Raw genomic sequence first — 14,402 nt, 5'->3', positions numbered from 1 at the left:
TGGACCAATAAATTGATATTCACCATGTGATTTGTTCATGTTGCTTGATCACTTGTATGGCCGGTATAGGGGGGGAAACCCCTCCCACAGTGTGATGTCAGGGCCACAGCCCTGACTGTTCGCTGTCTGTGAACCTCATTGCATTGTGAGAAACAACAGCTGTTTCCAACTGCCAAATGAGCAGTAAACAAACATTCCGCAGAGATCTCCTGGCAGGACTAAAGATGTCACCACCTGTGACATCTTTAATGTAAATCGGGGAGAGGAAAGGATATTACATAAGCACACACTGACTAAATAATTTAACCTCTTGAGGACTGCAGTGTTAATCCCCCCTAAAGACCAGGCCTTTTTTTTACTAAAATGGCCACTGCAGCTTTAAAGTGAACCTAAATTCAGGAATAAAAAATGAGTTTAACTCACCTGGGGCTTCCCGCAGCCCCCTGAAGCTGATCGGTGCCCACGCTGACTCCATCAGATGTCCCAGGACCGGCCGGCGGCGACTTCCGGTTTCGCCGTCACCGGCCGACAGGCTGGGAACGCGAGTGATTCTTCGCGTTTCCAGCCAGAAAATCGCCCCCTATGCTGCTATTGCAGCATAGGGAGGCTGCAATAGCAGCATAGGGGGCGCTATTCTGGCTGGGAACGCGAAGAATCACTCGCGTTCCCAGCCTGTCGGCCGGTGACGGCGAAACCGGAAGTCGCCGCCGGCCGATCCAGGGACATCTGATGGAGTCAGCGTGGGCACCGATCAGCTTCAGGGGGCTGCGGGAAGCCCCAGGTGAGTTAAACTCATTTTTTATTCCTGACTTTAGGGTCACTTTAACCCCCTTGGCGGTATGAAAAATACCGCCAGGGGGCAGCGCAGCAGTTTTTTTTTAATTTTTTTTTTTTAAATCATGTAGCGAGCCCAGGGCTCGCTACATGATAGCCGCTGCTCAGCGGCATCCCTCCAGCCCCGCCGATCGCCTCCGGCGATAGGCGATCAGGAAATCCCGTTCAAAGAACGGGATTTCCTGGAGGGCTTCCCCCGTCGCCATGGCGACGGGGCGGGATGACGTCACCGACGTCAGCGACGTCGGGACGTCATTGGGAGACCCGATCCACCCCTTGGCGCTGCCTGGCACTGATTTGGCCGCAGCGCAGGGGTCTGGGGGGGGGGGCCGCGCGCCGCACCGGATAGCGGCGATCGGGCGCGCGGCGGTGGCGATCGGGGTGCTGGCGCAGCTAGCAAAGTGCTAGCTGCGTCCAGCAAAAAAAAAAAATATTTAAATCGGCCCAGCAGGGCCTGACCGGCACCCTCCGGCGGCTTACCCCGTGTCACACACGGGGTTACCGCTAAGGAGGTTAAGGCAAGTATGTTACTGTGTTATTACTGTTATTTTTGAAAATATGGGCTTGTAATTATTGATGGACGCAAAACTGAAAAAATGCACCTTTATTTTCACATAAAATATTGGTGCCATACATTGTACTAGGGAATTATTTTAAACGTTGTAATAACGGGGACGGCGGCAGTATATCAACGCCTCGCAGTTGGTCTCTTTCCGCTCCAGGGGCGTAGATATTCGTCTTATTGTTTCAATGGGTGGCAGTTCCCATTCATTGATCAAAATGCCTGTATCAATGATCGTCGACATCAATATTTATTTCCAAATAAAATATTGGCGCCATACATTGAACATATTTTAAACGTTGGAATAACCGGGACAAATTGGCAAATAAAAATAGGTGGGTTTTAATTACAGTAGCGTGTATTATTTTAGAACCATAATGGCCAAAAACTGAGAAATTAATTTTCCATTCCAATTCTTAGCAAAACATACCATCCAAAGAAAGCCTAACTGGAGGCGAAAAAAAACAAGATATAGATCATTGCGTTGTGATTAGTAGTGATAACGTTATTGGGGAACGAAAGAGAGGGCGCTGAAATGTGGAAATTGCTCTGGTCCACAAGGGGAAAAAAACCCTCAGTGGTGAAGTGATCTTTTAAAGGGAATTATGAACAAAAGATAAATTGCAAAAACTTAAAACTTTTGATTGCTTTGTAAAATTCTGTTTTAATTAAATTGAAATGTCCTTTATATGTTAAAAAGTATTAACTTTATTGACCATAGAAGGAAAGTAATGTGACATTTGAAATACATGGCACAGCTTCTGGAGACGCAGTGTCAGACTGGCGTAGGTACAGACACCACTCTAGTGAGCTCACATAATGGATGTGCCCTTTCAGTACTAACAGACTGCATGGGTGGCACAGTTCTGTAGCTTGAGACTTGCATAATAATGGCCCTGTAAGGCTTCATTTATGCTGGTTAAGATTCCTGCAGCATTTTGAATGAAGGAATAAAAAATAGGCATTTTACCCTCAGTTCTAATCTACTTCAGTTAACAGGATTTTATCAGTAAAAATATCCAATAAACAGTTTGATTGCATTTAACAATATTAACAAACTTTTACATCATTTTAATGCATGTGGTACTAGTAGGCTCTACATTTTTTAGTATTACTATCATGCTATATCAGCAAGGATAATTGAAATGGTCCAACAGGGAAAATGTTACACCTTGAGGACTGTAAGCAAAGGTTATCTTAAGTGACCCTAAATGCAATTAACCTGTATATAGTCCCATCCCTGCTTTAAAGGGGAACTTCAGCTTAAACAAACATACTGTCATCAAGTCACATTAGTTATGTTAATTAGAATAGATAGGTAATATAATCTCTTACCCACCCTGTTTTAAAAGAAAATGCAAATGTTTGTGATTCATGGGGGCTGCCATCTTTGTCATGGGGGCAGCCATCTTTTTGGTTGAAAGGAGGTGACAAGGAGCATAAGACACAGTTCCAACTGTCCTGTGTCCTGATTACCCCTCCCAGCTGCACACACTAGGCTTCAAATGTCAAATTCAAAATGCAACAAAAAAAAAATGTGCACCAAAACAGCAGAAGGAGAACAACAACATCAGAAATCCCATCATGCTTTGCACAGCATCAGGGGAAAAAAGCCCGGGCAGTTTTCTTCTGTGCAGCTAAAAATGAGGCTTGTATAAGAGAAACAAAGTTCTGATGCTGTGAAACTGTTAAAGAAACACCAGAAAGAAACACCAGGCCTTTTCAGTGCTGCTGAGTCGATTTTTAGTCTGGAGGTTCACTTTAAACTAGGCTGTGTTGCTTTTTTTCTTTTTCTCACTATAAGAGTTAAAATTTAATGAGCTGTAAATGGGGTTCTATGCAGTAGACTGTGGTCAGACTGTAGTTAAACTCTTACTGAAAACAAATTAGAGGTTGTAAAACTCCTGTATGACTAAGAATTACATCTGAGTCCTGGAAACAGATAAAAGCTCAATCGTTCAAGATTTGTCTGCATGGCAGCTGAACAAACATGCAAAAACTGTCATTCCCTGAGACAGTCAACATTTAAAATGCTGGTAGGCATGCACGCACCTGGCCATAAGGCAGCGGCCGTGAACATGGCATGTTTTCTCCTAGCTAGACGTTATACTCGTTTAATCCTCATAGTTGTAGTCCTGGATTGTGTCAAGGTGGGAAGGTGTCTTATGTAAATGTACTGTATTCTCTAGTAGCCTCTCGCCTAGAAAGACCACGCAAAACTCAAAACAGTGTATCTGGCAGAAAGCCAATACAGATCACCATCCAAAGACCACCAAGGTACCTAGTGGTAGCCTCATGTTGTGAGGTGTTTCCCTGCAGCAGGGACTGAGGGACTTATTGCGATGGAAGGGAAGCAGAATAAGCAAAAGACCATCAAAATTTTGAGTAAACTTGATGCTCACAGCCAGAAAGTTGTCAGTGTGAAAAAAGTTTCACCTTCCAACATTGCAGTGACCTAAAGCACACTCAGCAATGCTGACCACACAGTGGCTGAAGGAGGAAGGTAAATGGTAATGTGGTCTAGTCAGAGCCCAGACTTAAAGAGAAACTCCAACCAAGAATTGAACTTTATCCCAATCAGTAGCTGATACCCCCTTTTACATGAGAAATACAATGATTTTCACAAACAGACCATCAGGGGGCGCTGTGTGACTAATTTTGTGCTGAAACCCCTCCCACAAGAGGCTCTGAATACCGCGGTACTCTGGGCAAACTGCCACAATGTAACAATGTTCACAGACAGGAAATGGCTGTTTAAAGCTGTCTGTAACAGCCAGAGCAGCTAGAAACAGCTACATAACTTGCCCACAGTAACAATGTCACCATGTAATACATGTCAGAATGTGAATCTGGGAGAGGAAAGATTTTTACAATGAGCAAACACTGACTAAATCATTTATACATAATTATTGTAAAAATGAAGCACTTTTTTTTATTAAATTATTTTCACTGGAGTTCCTCTTTAAAGTGATGCTGAAGCGAAAAAAACAACTTATGATATAATGAAATGTATGTGTAGTACGGATAAGGAATAAAACATTAGTAGCAAAGAAATTAGTCTCACATTTTTTTCTCATATTTTTATTTTCATTTATATAGTGTTTTTATAGAATTGCATCATATTGTCATATTTGTAGTTTGCTCGGACTTATAGTTTAAAATACAGAATGTGGTTTGCAGAGCTAATGACCCTTTGAACTTCTCTTCTTACTGAACCTTATCTGAAGCTGTCTGTCACTGTTTTTTTGATGTATAGTGCTGCAGAAATCGGTGACCAATTTGGTGTTGGAGCTCAGAGAAGCTCTTTTGCATAGAAAACAACTGAAGTTTCTTAAAGGTAGCCATACATCTAGCAATGTATGGGCAGATTCGACCAAGAGACAAATCTCTCTCTCATCGAATCTGATGAGAGAGATTTGTCAGCTGCTCATACACCACATGCCAATTCCCAATCGATTTCATGCTGAAATCCATCTGGAATCGGCCTTGTGCGCCGCCGCCCCGACGCTGTGCCCCCCTAATGAAAAATGTCCCCCCCCCCCCAACCATGCCCAGTGTAAAGTATACATTACCTGTCCGCAGCCTGCGCTTGTCCCCCAGTGGCTTGTGGGATTCCTCCTGTATACCTGCGCGCCCCACATGGTTGCCTACTAAGGGCGAGCGTGTGATGCTGGGTAACCGTATGTAAAGTGCTGACACTCATTACCATTTGGCTGCATTGAATTGCATCTGGAAGGCACTTGGGTGCCAGGAGATCGGCGTTAGTCGGTCCTGGGGCTGCTGCCGCTGCCACACCCATCGGCATGACGCAGTCGGCAAGCAATTAAAGGACAACTATCACAAACATTTTTAAAATTTAGCATACATACGTATATTAAAGGTAGATTTCTCCCCGAGTAAAATGCACTATAAATTACTTTTTTCCTAATTTGCTGTCTGTTGGTAGTAAAATCTGTAAGGTTTTGGACCAGTCCATCTCCTCATGGGGTATTTTTCACTTTTTTTTTATTATGTACAAAAGCACTTGCTGAACAGCAGTTGCTTAGTCTAACTTTCAGAATAGTAGCAATATTTGTATAGAATCTTAACAGGGGTGGCTTTTGTAAAGAATAAAGCAAATACTGAGTATCACCATGAGTAGATTAACTACTTAAAGTAAATATGAAGCGGTCTTTAACCACTTGAGGACCACAGTGGTAAACCCCCCTAAAGACCAGGCTGTTTTTTTCATAATTGGCCACTGCAGCTTTAAGACCAAGCTGCAGGGCCGCACAGCACGGCACACAAGTAATTCCCCCCCCCCCCCCTTTTCTCCCCACCAACAGAGCTCTCTGTTGGAGGGGTCTGATCACCCCCCTTATGTTTCTTTTTTTTTTTAATAAATATTTATGTTCGTGTTTTTGTAATTTGTTTTTACTGTGTCTGTTTTTTGTTTTTTTTATTTAGAAATCCCCTCCCTCCCCCCAGCCGGCCATTCACGCGATCAGCTGTCATAGGCTTCTGCTGCCGACCGCAGCGCTGTACTGTGTAAATAGACGGCGATCACGCTGTCTAACAGTCCCGCTCGGAGACTGAAGAGGGGGGGGGGAATCCGCCCCCCCCCCCCCTCCCGAGAAGGAGATGCGCGCGAACTCCTTCAGTAGCCGGCTCCAGGACCTGGGGTTGCAGCCGCGGTCACGCCCAAAGTAGTTAAAAAAACTAAATAAAGCCAGATACTTGCCCAAGGAAAGGGAAGGCTCTGGGTCCTAATTAGCCTTCCCGCTCCTTTCATGGTCCCTGCGTTCTTGCTCCCGTAGACTCCCGAAGCCTCGGGCAGCGGCAGAGAGCAGTGTCGACCGATCGGTCAGAGACTGCTAACAGAGTAGCCAGCGCTGGAATGAGGGGACCAGGAGAGGAACAGGAAGGCTCATTAGAACCCAGAATCTTACCTCTCCTCAGGAGAGTATCTTTTTGTTTTGTTTTGTCTTTTATATTCGCTTCAGACTCCCTTTAAAAATCAGTCAGATCTGTCAGATTTTTACTGCCTAAGGCTCAACACACACCATACAATCTAGGCTGTTCAATCTTACCACTTTCATGTAGTATAAGAGCTTATCCAATTAATCATTCAAGGTATTTTCAATCTGTTGGCCCTTATACTACATAGATTTGGTAAATCTGTACAACCAAGATTGTATGGTGTGTGTTGAGCTTAAGTGACAGAAACAGGAGAAAGGTAATTTTCTGGTTTGTTTTACTCTTTGATTAAGGTACATTTTATATACATGTGTTTAAAACTTTAAATTTTTTTGCGACCATGGTCCTATAAGTTATTAATGGTATGTTTAGGGCCCGTTTCCACTGCAACGCAGGTGGCCGCGCGTCAGCGCGGCTCTGTGTTGCATGCTATTCCCCTGGGGGGGCGGCGCTTGCAATCCCGTTCATTTATAATGGGATTGCGGCACAACTGGGTCAAAATGCGTGCAATTTAGTGGTGAATCGCAGAGCATGTACAGAAACATCAGACAATGCAGTCTATCTACTCTCTGATGTCCCTGGAATCGCGTTTCCATAAGCGCAGCTTAAAGCGTTCATTTGGAAATGAACCATTAGACTACATTCACATTTTAATGCATGTGTGAATTTTTCACTGTGTTTCCTTTAACTCAAATTTTCTTAAATGTAACTGGCTTTTTTAGTATCTTTTGTGGAACATTGTCATAACAGCACCTGGAGTAGAAACATTTGCTGAATTCTTTCCTGCATTTAGTTAAACCCGCTGACCACTGTCTACAATTAATTCCTGGAGAGCATAGCATTAGTTTGTGGGAAAGTTACAAACATTGAGAATGGAAATAGAACATTGCTTTGCTCTTGAAACGTTCAAAATCCATTTCCTAAAATAGACCTTGTAAAAACATACTGAACCACAAGGCAGACAATGAGACGAGAGGATTATCTCAGTGCAATATATTATTTTTTTGTACTTACATCCTGTTTATGTGGATTATATTTGCTTTGATTAAGTTTGTTTTATTTTGATATGAGTGTGTGTGTGTGTGTGTGTGTGTGGCACGCGCATGCATAACTGATCTTTTTTGCAGTAAGAGGCAGATTCACAATCTGGATCTTATATGAACAGTTATTTTATCTGCCTCTCGTAGATGGCCATATTTGCTAAAACTCTTTAGGGCTCGTTTCCACTGTTGCGACGCGATTTCGGCCGCATTCCGACGCTTGTAAAAACGCATGCAGATGCGTTTCCGCATGCGTTTTTACCCGCGATTTCGCGTACGATTAACCACGACACTGCCAGGGCAAAATAACATTGAAAAGGGTGCGAAATCGCACGCGAAATCGCGGGTAAAAACGCATGTAACAAACGCATGCGTTTTTACTATTAAATACATTAGCGGCGATTCGCACGGATTCCCGACGCAGGCGAATTCTGTGGGTCCCGCCGTGCAGATTTGGCCCGCCGCCAAATCGCTCCCGCACGCCGCACAGGTGGAAACAGCCCTGGCCACTTCAATGTACCAAGCGAATCCGCATCTCGTCGCCGCATGCGGATTCGCTATGGTGGAAACGAGCCCTACTTGGGGTTCGGATGAAGGCACAGAGTACTGCATGATTCTGGGAAGAGGGCAGGACTTTTGCAGTGGGTGGTGCTACGCAGTATAGGTAGTTGTACTGTTTATTCTGATGCTATATTCGTTCTCTACCAGCACTTAGTATCTGAACAGTTGCTGAGATTTTGTTTTACTACTTCTTCCCACCCACTGCATGAGGCAAATAGAATCTGTTTTTTTTCCCTCAGATACTCTATTTTGGTGTCTTGGACTGTGTCCCAAAATCAAAATTAAATGTTCTCAGCAGAGTTCAGAAAACATCGCTGTGGGAGTGTGCCCTTTCTTCCCTTTTACCTCCCAACTGACTTCTGCTTGAAGAACTTATCTTTTGCCTTGTTACGCTCTGAGAAAACATATGTAGTGGTTTGCTGAGGAAATGCAGAATTTTTTTTAAGGCCGTATTTATAGAACAAAAATGTGCAGAATGGAAAAAAATGCAGACCGTGTGGCAAAAGGAAACAACTGAAAAGCGTACAGGCAGTTGGTACACTATACTCATCTTTGAAAACGGCTATGTACCGTAGTTCATAGATCGTTGAATTTTCATTTCCATCTTTGCTGCTTACCTCAAAATATATTTTTTGTTTCAAATGGGGAAAGGAGGTATGTCTGTTAGCAACATGCAGGGAGATCCAACTCCAGTCCTCCAGGGCCATATCCCTGCCAGTGTTTAGGGTGGACTGAGAAGTGGAGAAAGGGGTTCTACTTGATGAACCACGCCTTTCCCAACTAAGTACCATCAATAAATTAGAGCTTTGCCAATTATGTGTGAGTACCTTTGCCCGAGAGGAACTTGTTCCAATGACCTTCCTGTCACAACAGAGATTGAAATGGTTGGCACTTCGATTGTTAAACCATGTACAAAACCTACAAAAAGAGAAACACCGAGAGCCCAATATAGTGTAGTATGTATTGGATTTAATGGATAGTGTAAGTAAGTAAATTGATACCCATAAACCAGGGTTACCCGATAGGCAACCACTGTAAATGCAGGTGGGGAAGTTAAGACCTGTCCCCACTCAGGATTCAGAAGTTGCTCTCTGTAGATCGGAAAGAAGGGGGTACATCACCCCTCCACCAGGGGTGGACACAGGTATCTCATGAATTGAAGAGAGGCGCCAACAGGATAAAGAATGCTTAAAACTTTAAAATTGCTGATGCGGCAGTGGTGGACTTACCTCCTCAAAGCAGACATGAAACTGTCAGCTTTCAAAGGTTTAGATTTATTAATATACTCCAGAAAACAGTTGCAACGCGTTTCGCAGGTGTGGCCCCGCTTCATCAGGCAATAGGGGATGGAACATACACCAACAAGTGTCTTTGTCTCAGCCTAGCGCCTCTGTCAGGCTGAGACATAGACACTTGTTGCTGTATGCTCCATCCCCTATTGCCTGATGAAGCGGGGCCACACCTGCGAAACGCATTGCAACTGTTTTCTGGTGTATATTAAAAAATCTAAACCTTTGAAAATTGACAGTTTCATGTCTGCTTTGAGGAGGTAAGTCCACCACTGCCTCCTCAGCAATTTCAAAGTTTTTAGCATATTTTATCCTGTTGGGGCCTCTGTTCAATTCCTGCGATACATGTACGAAACCTGTGTCAACCATTCAGCCAAATGCCATAGACAACAGTCATATCACAAACCTATATGATTTTCACTTCATGTCTTAGGCCTGTTTCCACTACTGTGGAACATGCAGCATTTCCACGCATCTGAGTCAAATAGGGAAACACTGCCTATTCAGTATGTAGGCTTGCCGTCCAAATCACGTGCCAGTGTGATTCGGACTGCATGCTGCAATTTACCAAAGCATGTATCCGTAGCTTGCAATTCAGCTGCAACTTGGCAAAAGCACAGGAACGGACGCAGCACACCAGTAGATATAGGCTGTGGACTCCCGAAGGTGAAACTAGCTGTTAATTACGCTGACTTTTTCTAAGGGAGTAAAGGCAGAGACTGCAGTCTTTCTGCAGGCTATAGGACACTTAGGGCCAATTCACACTGGTGATCGTCAAACTCATCTTCAAGAACTGCCTATTATATTCCACCCCTAGACAATTAATGCTCTTATCTTTGCCTGTAGTTTTAATGTTGTATTTGATGTGAAGTGTTGTATGTAAAATATTCATAGGGAAGGTGTTCTGTAGGTTGTCAGCAACCAATCAGATTCCGTTCGTTTTTAAGTGGGCCCTATAACGATGATTGGAGGCTTTGTTTTTTATATTCCTATCCTCACATTTCTATGTATCTGTGCAGGTTTCCCAGGCAGCAGCAGAGCTCCAGCATTACTGTATGCAGAACGCCTGTAAGGACGCTCTACTGGTTGGAATGCCGGCTGGAAGTAATCCATTCCGTGAGCCCAGATCTTGTGCGCTGCTCTGAGAATGCTACACTGAGGTGCTGCCTGATGTAAGTGCTAAACAATCACAGCACACTTGGAGATCTTATCACACGTTTATTTTGTTTGATCAGCTGATATATTTGCAGAGCTCTGATTTGCTGTGATCACATCCTGCTTTAGCACACTTCTTTTGCACAGACTGGCCACAACTGGCTGAAGTTAAAGAGACACTGAAGTCTCTTAAAAATTATCTTTTTATTATAAAATCCTGTGTAATATGATAGCCCTACCTAAACCGCTGCATCCCCGCCGCTGAAATCTATCTGAATCCCCCATAACTCCCCCCTCCCTCTCCCCCCGCAAAATCCCCTACTTTTTTGGTCGTGGATTTTACTGCCCTGTGCGCTTCCGTGTGAGGCAGAGCTATGAGCCGCAGCTCTGCCTCTACACACGTCTGTCAGCGCGTATCTCCGCCTCTCCCCTGCCCCTCTCAGTGAAGGAAGACTGAGAGGGGCGGCGGAGAGGCGGCAATCCGGGCTGACAGACACGCTGAGAGGCAGAGCTGCGGCTCATAGCTCTGCCTCACACGGAAACGCTGCTCGGATTGCGGAGTCTGGGGGGATTTCGATAGATTACAGCGACGGGGATGTAGCAGTTTAGGTAGGGCTATCATATTACACAGGATTTTATAATAAAAGATGATTTTTAAGAGACTTCAGAGTCTCTTTAAGGGATCCGGTACCGAAGAGGGAGAAGACTGAGGATGGCAGTGTGGGAGTGATCCATGTGCATGGGGCTGGAGGAAGCCCCAGGTATGTTAAAGCTTTTATATCCTTTCAGCTCTGGTTTCCTTTAAGCTCACCTGACCACTGATGCGCCTCCTTCGGTGTCTTAAGTCTTCTCTTCATCGCCACCAGGGGCACCTGTTCCCGATGATGCAATGGCCTTTGTACATGCCATCAGGTCACAGGACACAGGCACCCTTGCGCAATGGAGAGAAGACACGGGACACTGGAGGAGGCACACCAGGTGACCTTAATGTAAACTTGTCATGAGTGGGGACAGACACTGAGGAGCTGACAGACTACAGGGAGCTGGAAGAAGTTAGGGTCACTCGAATGCATAGCATGGGTGCACAGTAATGGAGGTGCATGATCAGGTAGGACACAAAAGGAGGAGGACCCTGCCCAAAGGCTTACAATCTAGAGGGAGAGGTAGGGACACGAGAGGTAGGGGAACAGAGTTCAGCTGTGGTTTTAGAGCAATTGTGAGGGGTGGTAGGCCAGAGTGAAAAGGTGAGTTTTGAGGGCCTTCTTTAAGGTGTTGAAGGAGGGGGCTGCCCTAATGGGTGGAGGTAGGGAGTTCCATAGCATTGGAGCGGCTCTTGAGAAGTCTTGGAGGCGTGCATGGGACTGGGTGATGCGGGGGACGGTCGGGCGAAGTTCATTGGAGGAGCGGAGTGAGCGGCTTGGTGTGTATCTCTGAGTAAGATCAGAAATGTAGGTTGGACAGGTTTTGTGGACGGATTTGTAGGTCAGACACAATATCTTGAATCTGATTCTGTACTGGATAGGAAGCCAGTGGAGGAATTCACGGAGGGGAGCCGCCCTGGTGGAGCGATGGGAGGAGTGGATAATTCTGGCTGCCGCATTGATGATGGACTGCAGTGGGGCTATTCGGGTCATAGGGAGACCAGACAAAGAACAATGCTGTTGGGTCATGCTTAGGCATAGCTAAAAGGTCCGACATGCCAGATCTTTAGGGATCGTAATTGGGCCACTGTACACACTCTGGTCTGCTGCACAACTCTTAGCCATGGTGGTCGTTCTAGTCCATCACAGCCGAGTTCAGACCAGTGTGGCAATAAGTGTCATTCTTTGTACAATATACAATATGGTATTAGATTCCATAGTCTAATTTTCTGTAATTCTGTAATATTTATTATGTAATATAATATGTAATAATATGTAATATTCTGTAAGTTTGAATCTTCTGGTAATGCTGTAATATGTGCCGACTGCCAGTAGGTGGTGCACTTTTTCAAGGCATGTTTTCAGCCTAGACCACATGTGTTGAACTCCAGGCCTGGAGGGCCAGATCAATGCCAGTGTTTAGGATGGACTGAGAAAGAGAGGAATGTGTTCTACCTGATAGACCACACCTTTCCTGATTCAGACCCATCAATTAATTTGAGCTGTGTCAAAAATGTGCCCGGTTTGACATACCTGGCCTAGACGAACCTAGCTCGTCAATACCACTTGTAGCAAGTTTTGTAGCAACGAGTCAGGCTCGTCCTTACCACCAGGAAGGCTACAAAAATGTTTTGCTTATCACTACTCATGTATTACTAGCAGGGCCGGATTTAAGCCAAGACCACATAGGCCATGGCCTAGAGCACCACAGGATGAAGGGCGGGTGGGTAGCAGGCTATACTGGGGGAAGGATCACCTGACTGCCTATACTGAAGAGGGGATCATCAGGCTATCTATACAGAAGGGGAGAGAGTCATCTAGATTCTTATACTAGAGGGAAGGGTGGGGAGAGGGTCATCAGGCTGCTAATACTGAAGGGAAGGGGGGACATGAGGAGTCATCAGGCTATCTAAACTGGAGGGGTAGGGAGGGTTATGTGGCTACCTATACTGGATTTGGGGGGGAGGGTCATTCGGCTGCCTATACTAGAGGGAAGGGTCATCTGGATACCTATACCGGGGGGGGGTGAACTGGTTACCTATACTGAAGGGGGGCGGCTGCTGACAGTGGCCTTAGGCAGTAAAGAGTACAAATCCGGCCCTGATTACTAGTAGAACAGCAATAAACACTTGCAAGTTCAGCTGCACCAGCTAGCGTTTCTTATGTAAAGGAATTAAAGTGAACCTGAAGCAGCATTGCAAGTAATGCATTAGAAATGGCCTCATGTACAGAGGTGCCTCTACTTATCTTGCCTGATCCCTTTCTTAATTACTATAGTGACATAACTACATTTTATCTCAGCCCAGAGAAAACCAACTATTCCTACACAGGAGCTTTTTTTTTTCCTACGAAAAGTACACAAAATATTTTTAAAAAGCACATATTATATTTTAGATTTGTCATAACATATTTCTGCTAGTTAATCATTCTTTTATTTTTCATTCTAGATAAGTGTCACTTGAAGGTCTGAACTATATCCAGCCTGCCTTTCCCTGTGCCATTCCACGTGTGGCCAAAGCCTGCAACCTTCCAATATTTATTAATTTGTTGTTTTTCCACAATTCACTGTTTTTGCTTTTTCTTTTGCCTTTTTATATCACTTTGTTTTCTATGAGAGAGATTGCTTTTATGGAAATGTTACTCTTTAGATGTCTATGGAGAAGTTTCAGTATTGCAGTTTTAAACGTTATTAGTTGGAATGCAAACCAGTGATTGCTAAAGGATTACCCTTTTTTTCTATTTATGATAGAAATAGCAAATACTTTGGACAAGAAGAATTGTTTTAGGGAAAAAAAAGAAAATATATTGATATAAAAAGTTTTACACAAGGTTATAACTTAGTCCTGTGAAATGTAGTATAATATTAGGACTAATAAAATAAGTATATTTGGAAATAATTCTGTTTTCTTTTGAATGAGTAGAAACGGTCAGTGAGATGCTAAGACTTGCTTGCAAATGTAATGGAAATGGTATGCTGCTTGGAATGTGGCCAATCCATATAGACAGGAAGTGAATCTGATCAGGCCAATAACAAGCGCTATACCATTCACCTTTAATTTGCATGCACGCCAGAATAATTAGCATCGCATTGACCATGTAACCAATGGAAAAAAAATCTGTGCAATCTGGGTGCAAATCAAAGATAAAATGCTTTATTAGGTTACTAAAACACACAAGATTCCAAATCAAAATACATCACTATAAAAACCATGGCTGACTAATTAGAAGCTAGTCACTAATGTACATACAGCACCACTCAGGGCTAGAGCCATAAGAAGCAGCATTTCACAACCCCATGTAATAAACCAGTTGTGTACTACTGATAATCCCCCCTCCCCCTCCATGAGTGTTGGCATTTGGAAAA

General features: G+C 44.1%; 1 protein-coding gene across 1 annotated transcript in view; it reads left to right on the top strand.

The window, feature by feature from the left end:
• GNG10 (G protein subunit gamma 10) overlaps positions 1–13,935 on the top strand; it is a 40,381-nt gene extending 26,446 nt beyond the window's left edge. The window contains exons 2-3 of the mRNA XM_068234315.1: positions 10,262–10,414; positions 13,486–13,935. Of these exons, the coding sequence (XP_068090416.1) occupies positions 10,262–10,387 (126 nt within the window). The 3' untranslated portion in view covers positions 10,388–10,414; positions 13,486–13,935. The remainder of the gene's footprint in view (positions 1–10,261; positions 10,415–13,485) is intronic.
• Positions 13,936–14,402: the final 467 nt, after the last annotated feature.

Source organism: Hyperolius riggenbachi, chromosome 1, assembly GCF_040937935.1.
Source record: "Hyperolius riggenbachi isolate aHypRig1 chromosome 1, aHypRig1.pri, whole genome shotgun sequence".
Taxonomy (NCBI): domain Eukaryota; kingdom Metazoa; phylum Chordata; class Amphibia; order Anura; family Hyperoliidae; genus Hyperolius; species Hyperolius riggenbachi.
Note: the sequence above shows the minus strand (reverse complement) of the source record. Positions and strands in the feature narration are given on the sequence as shown.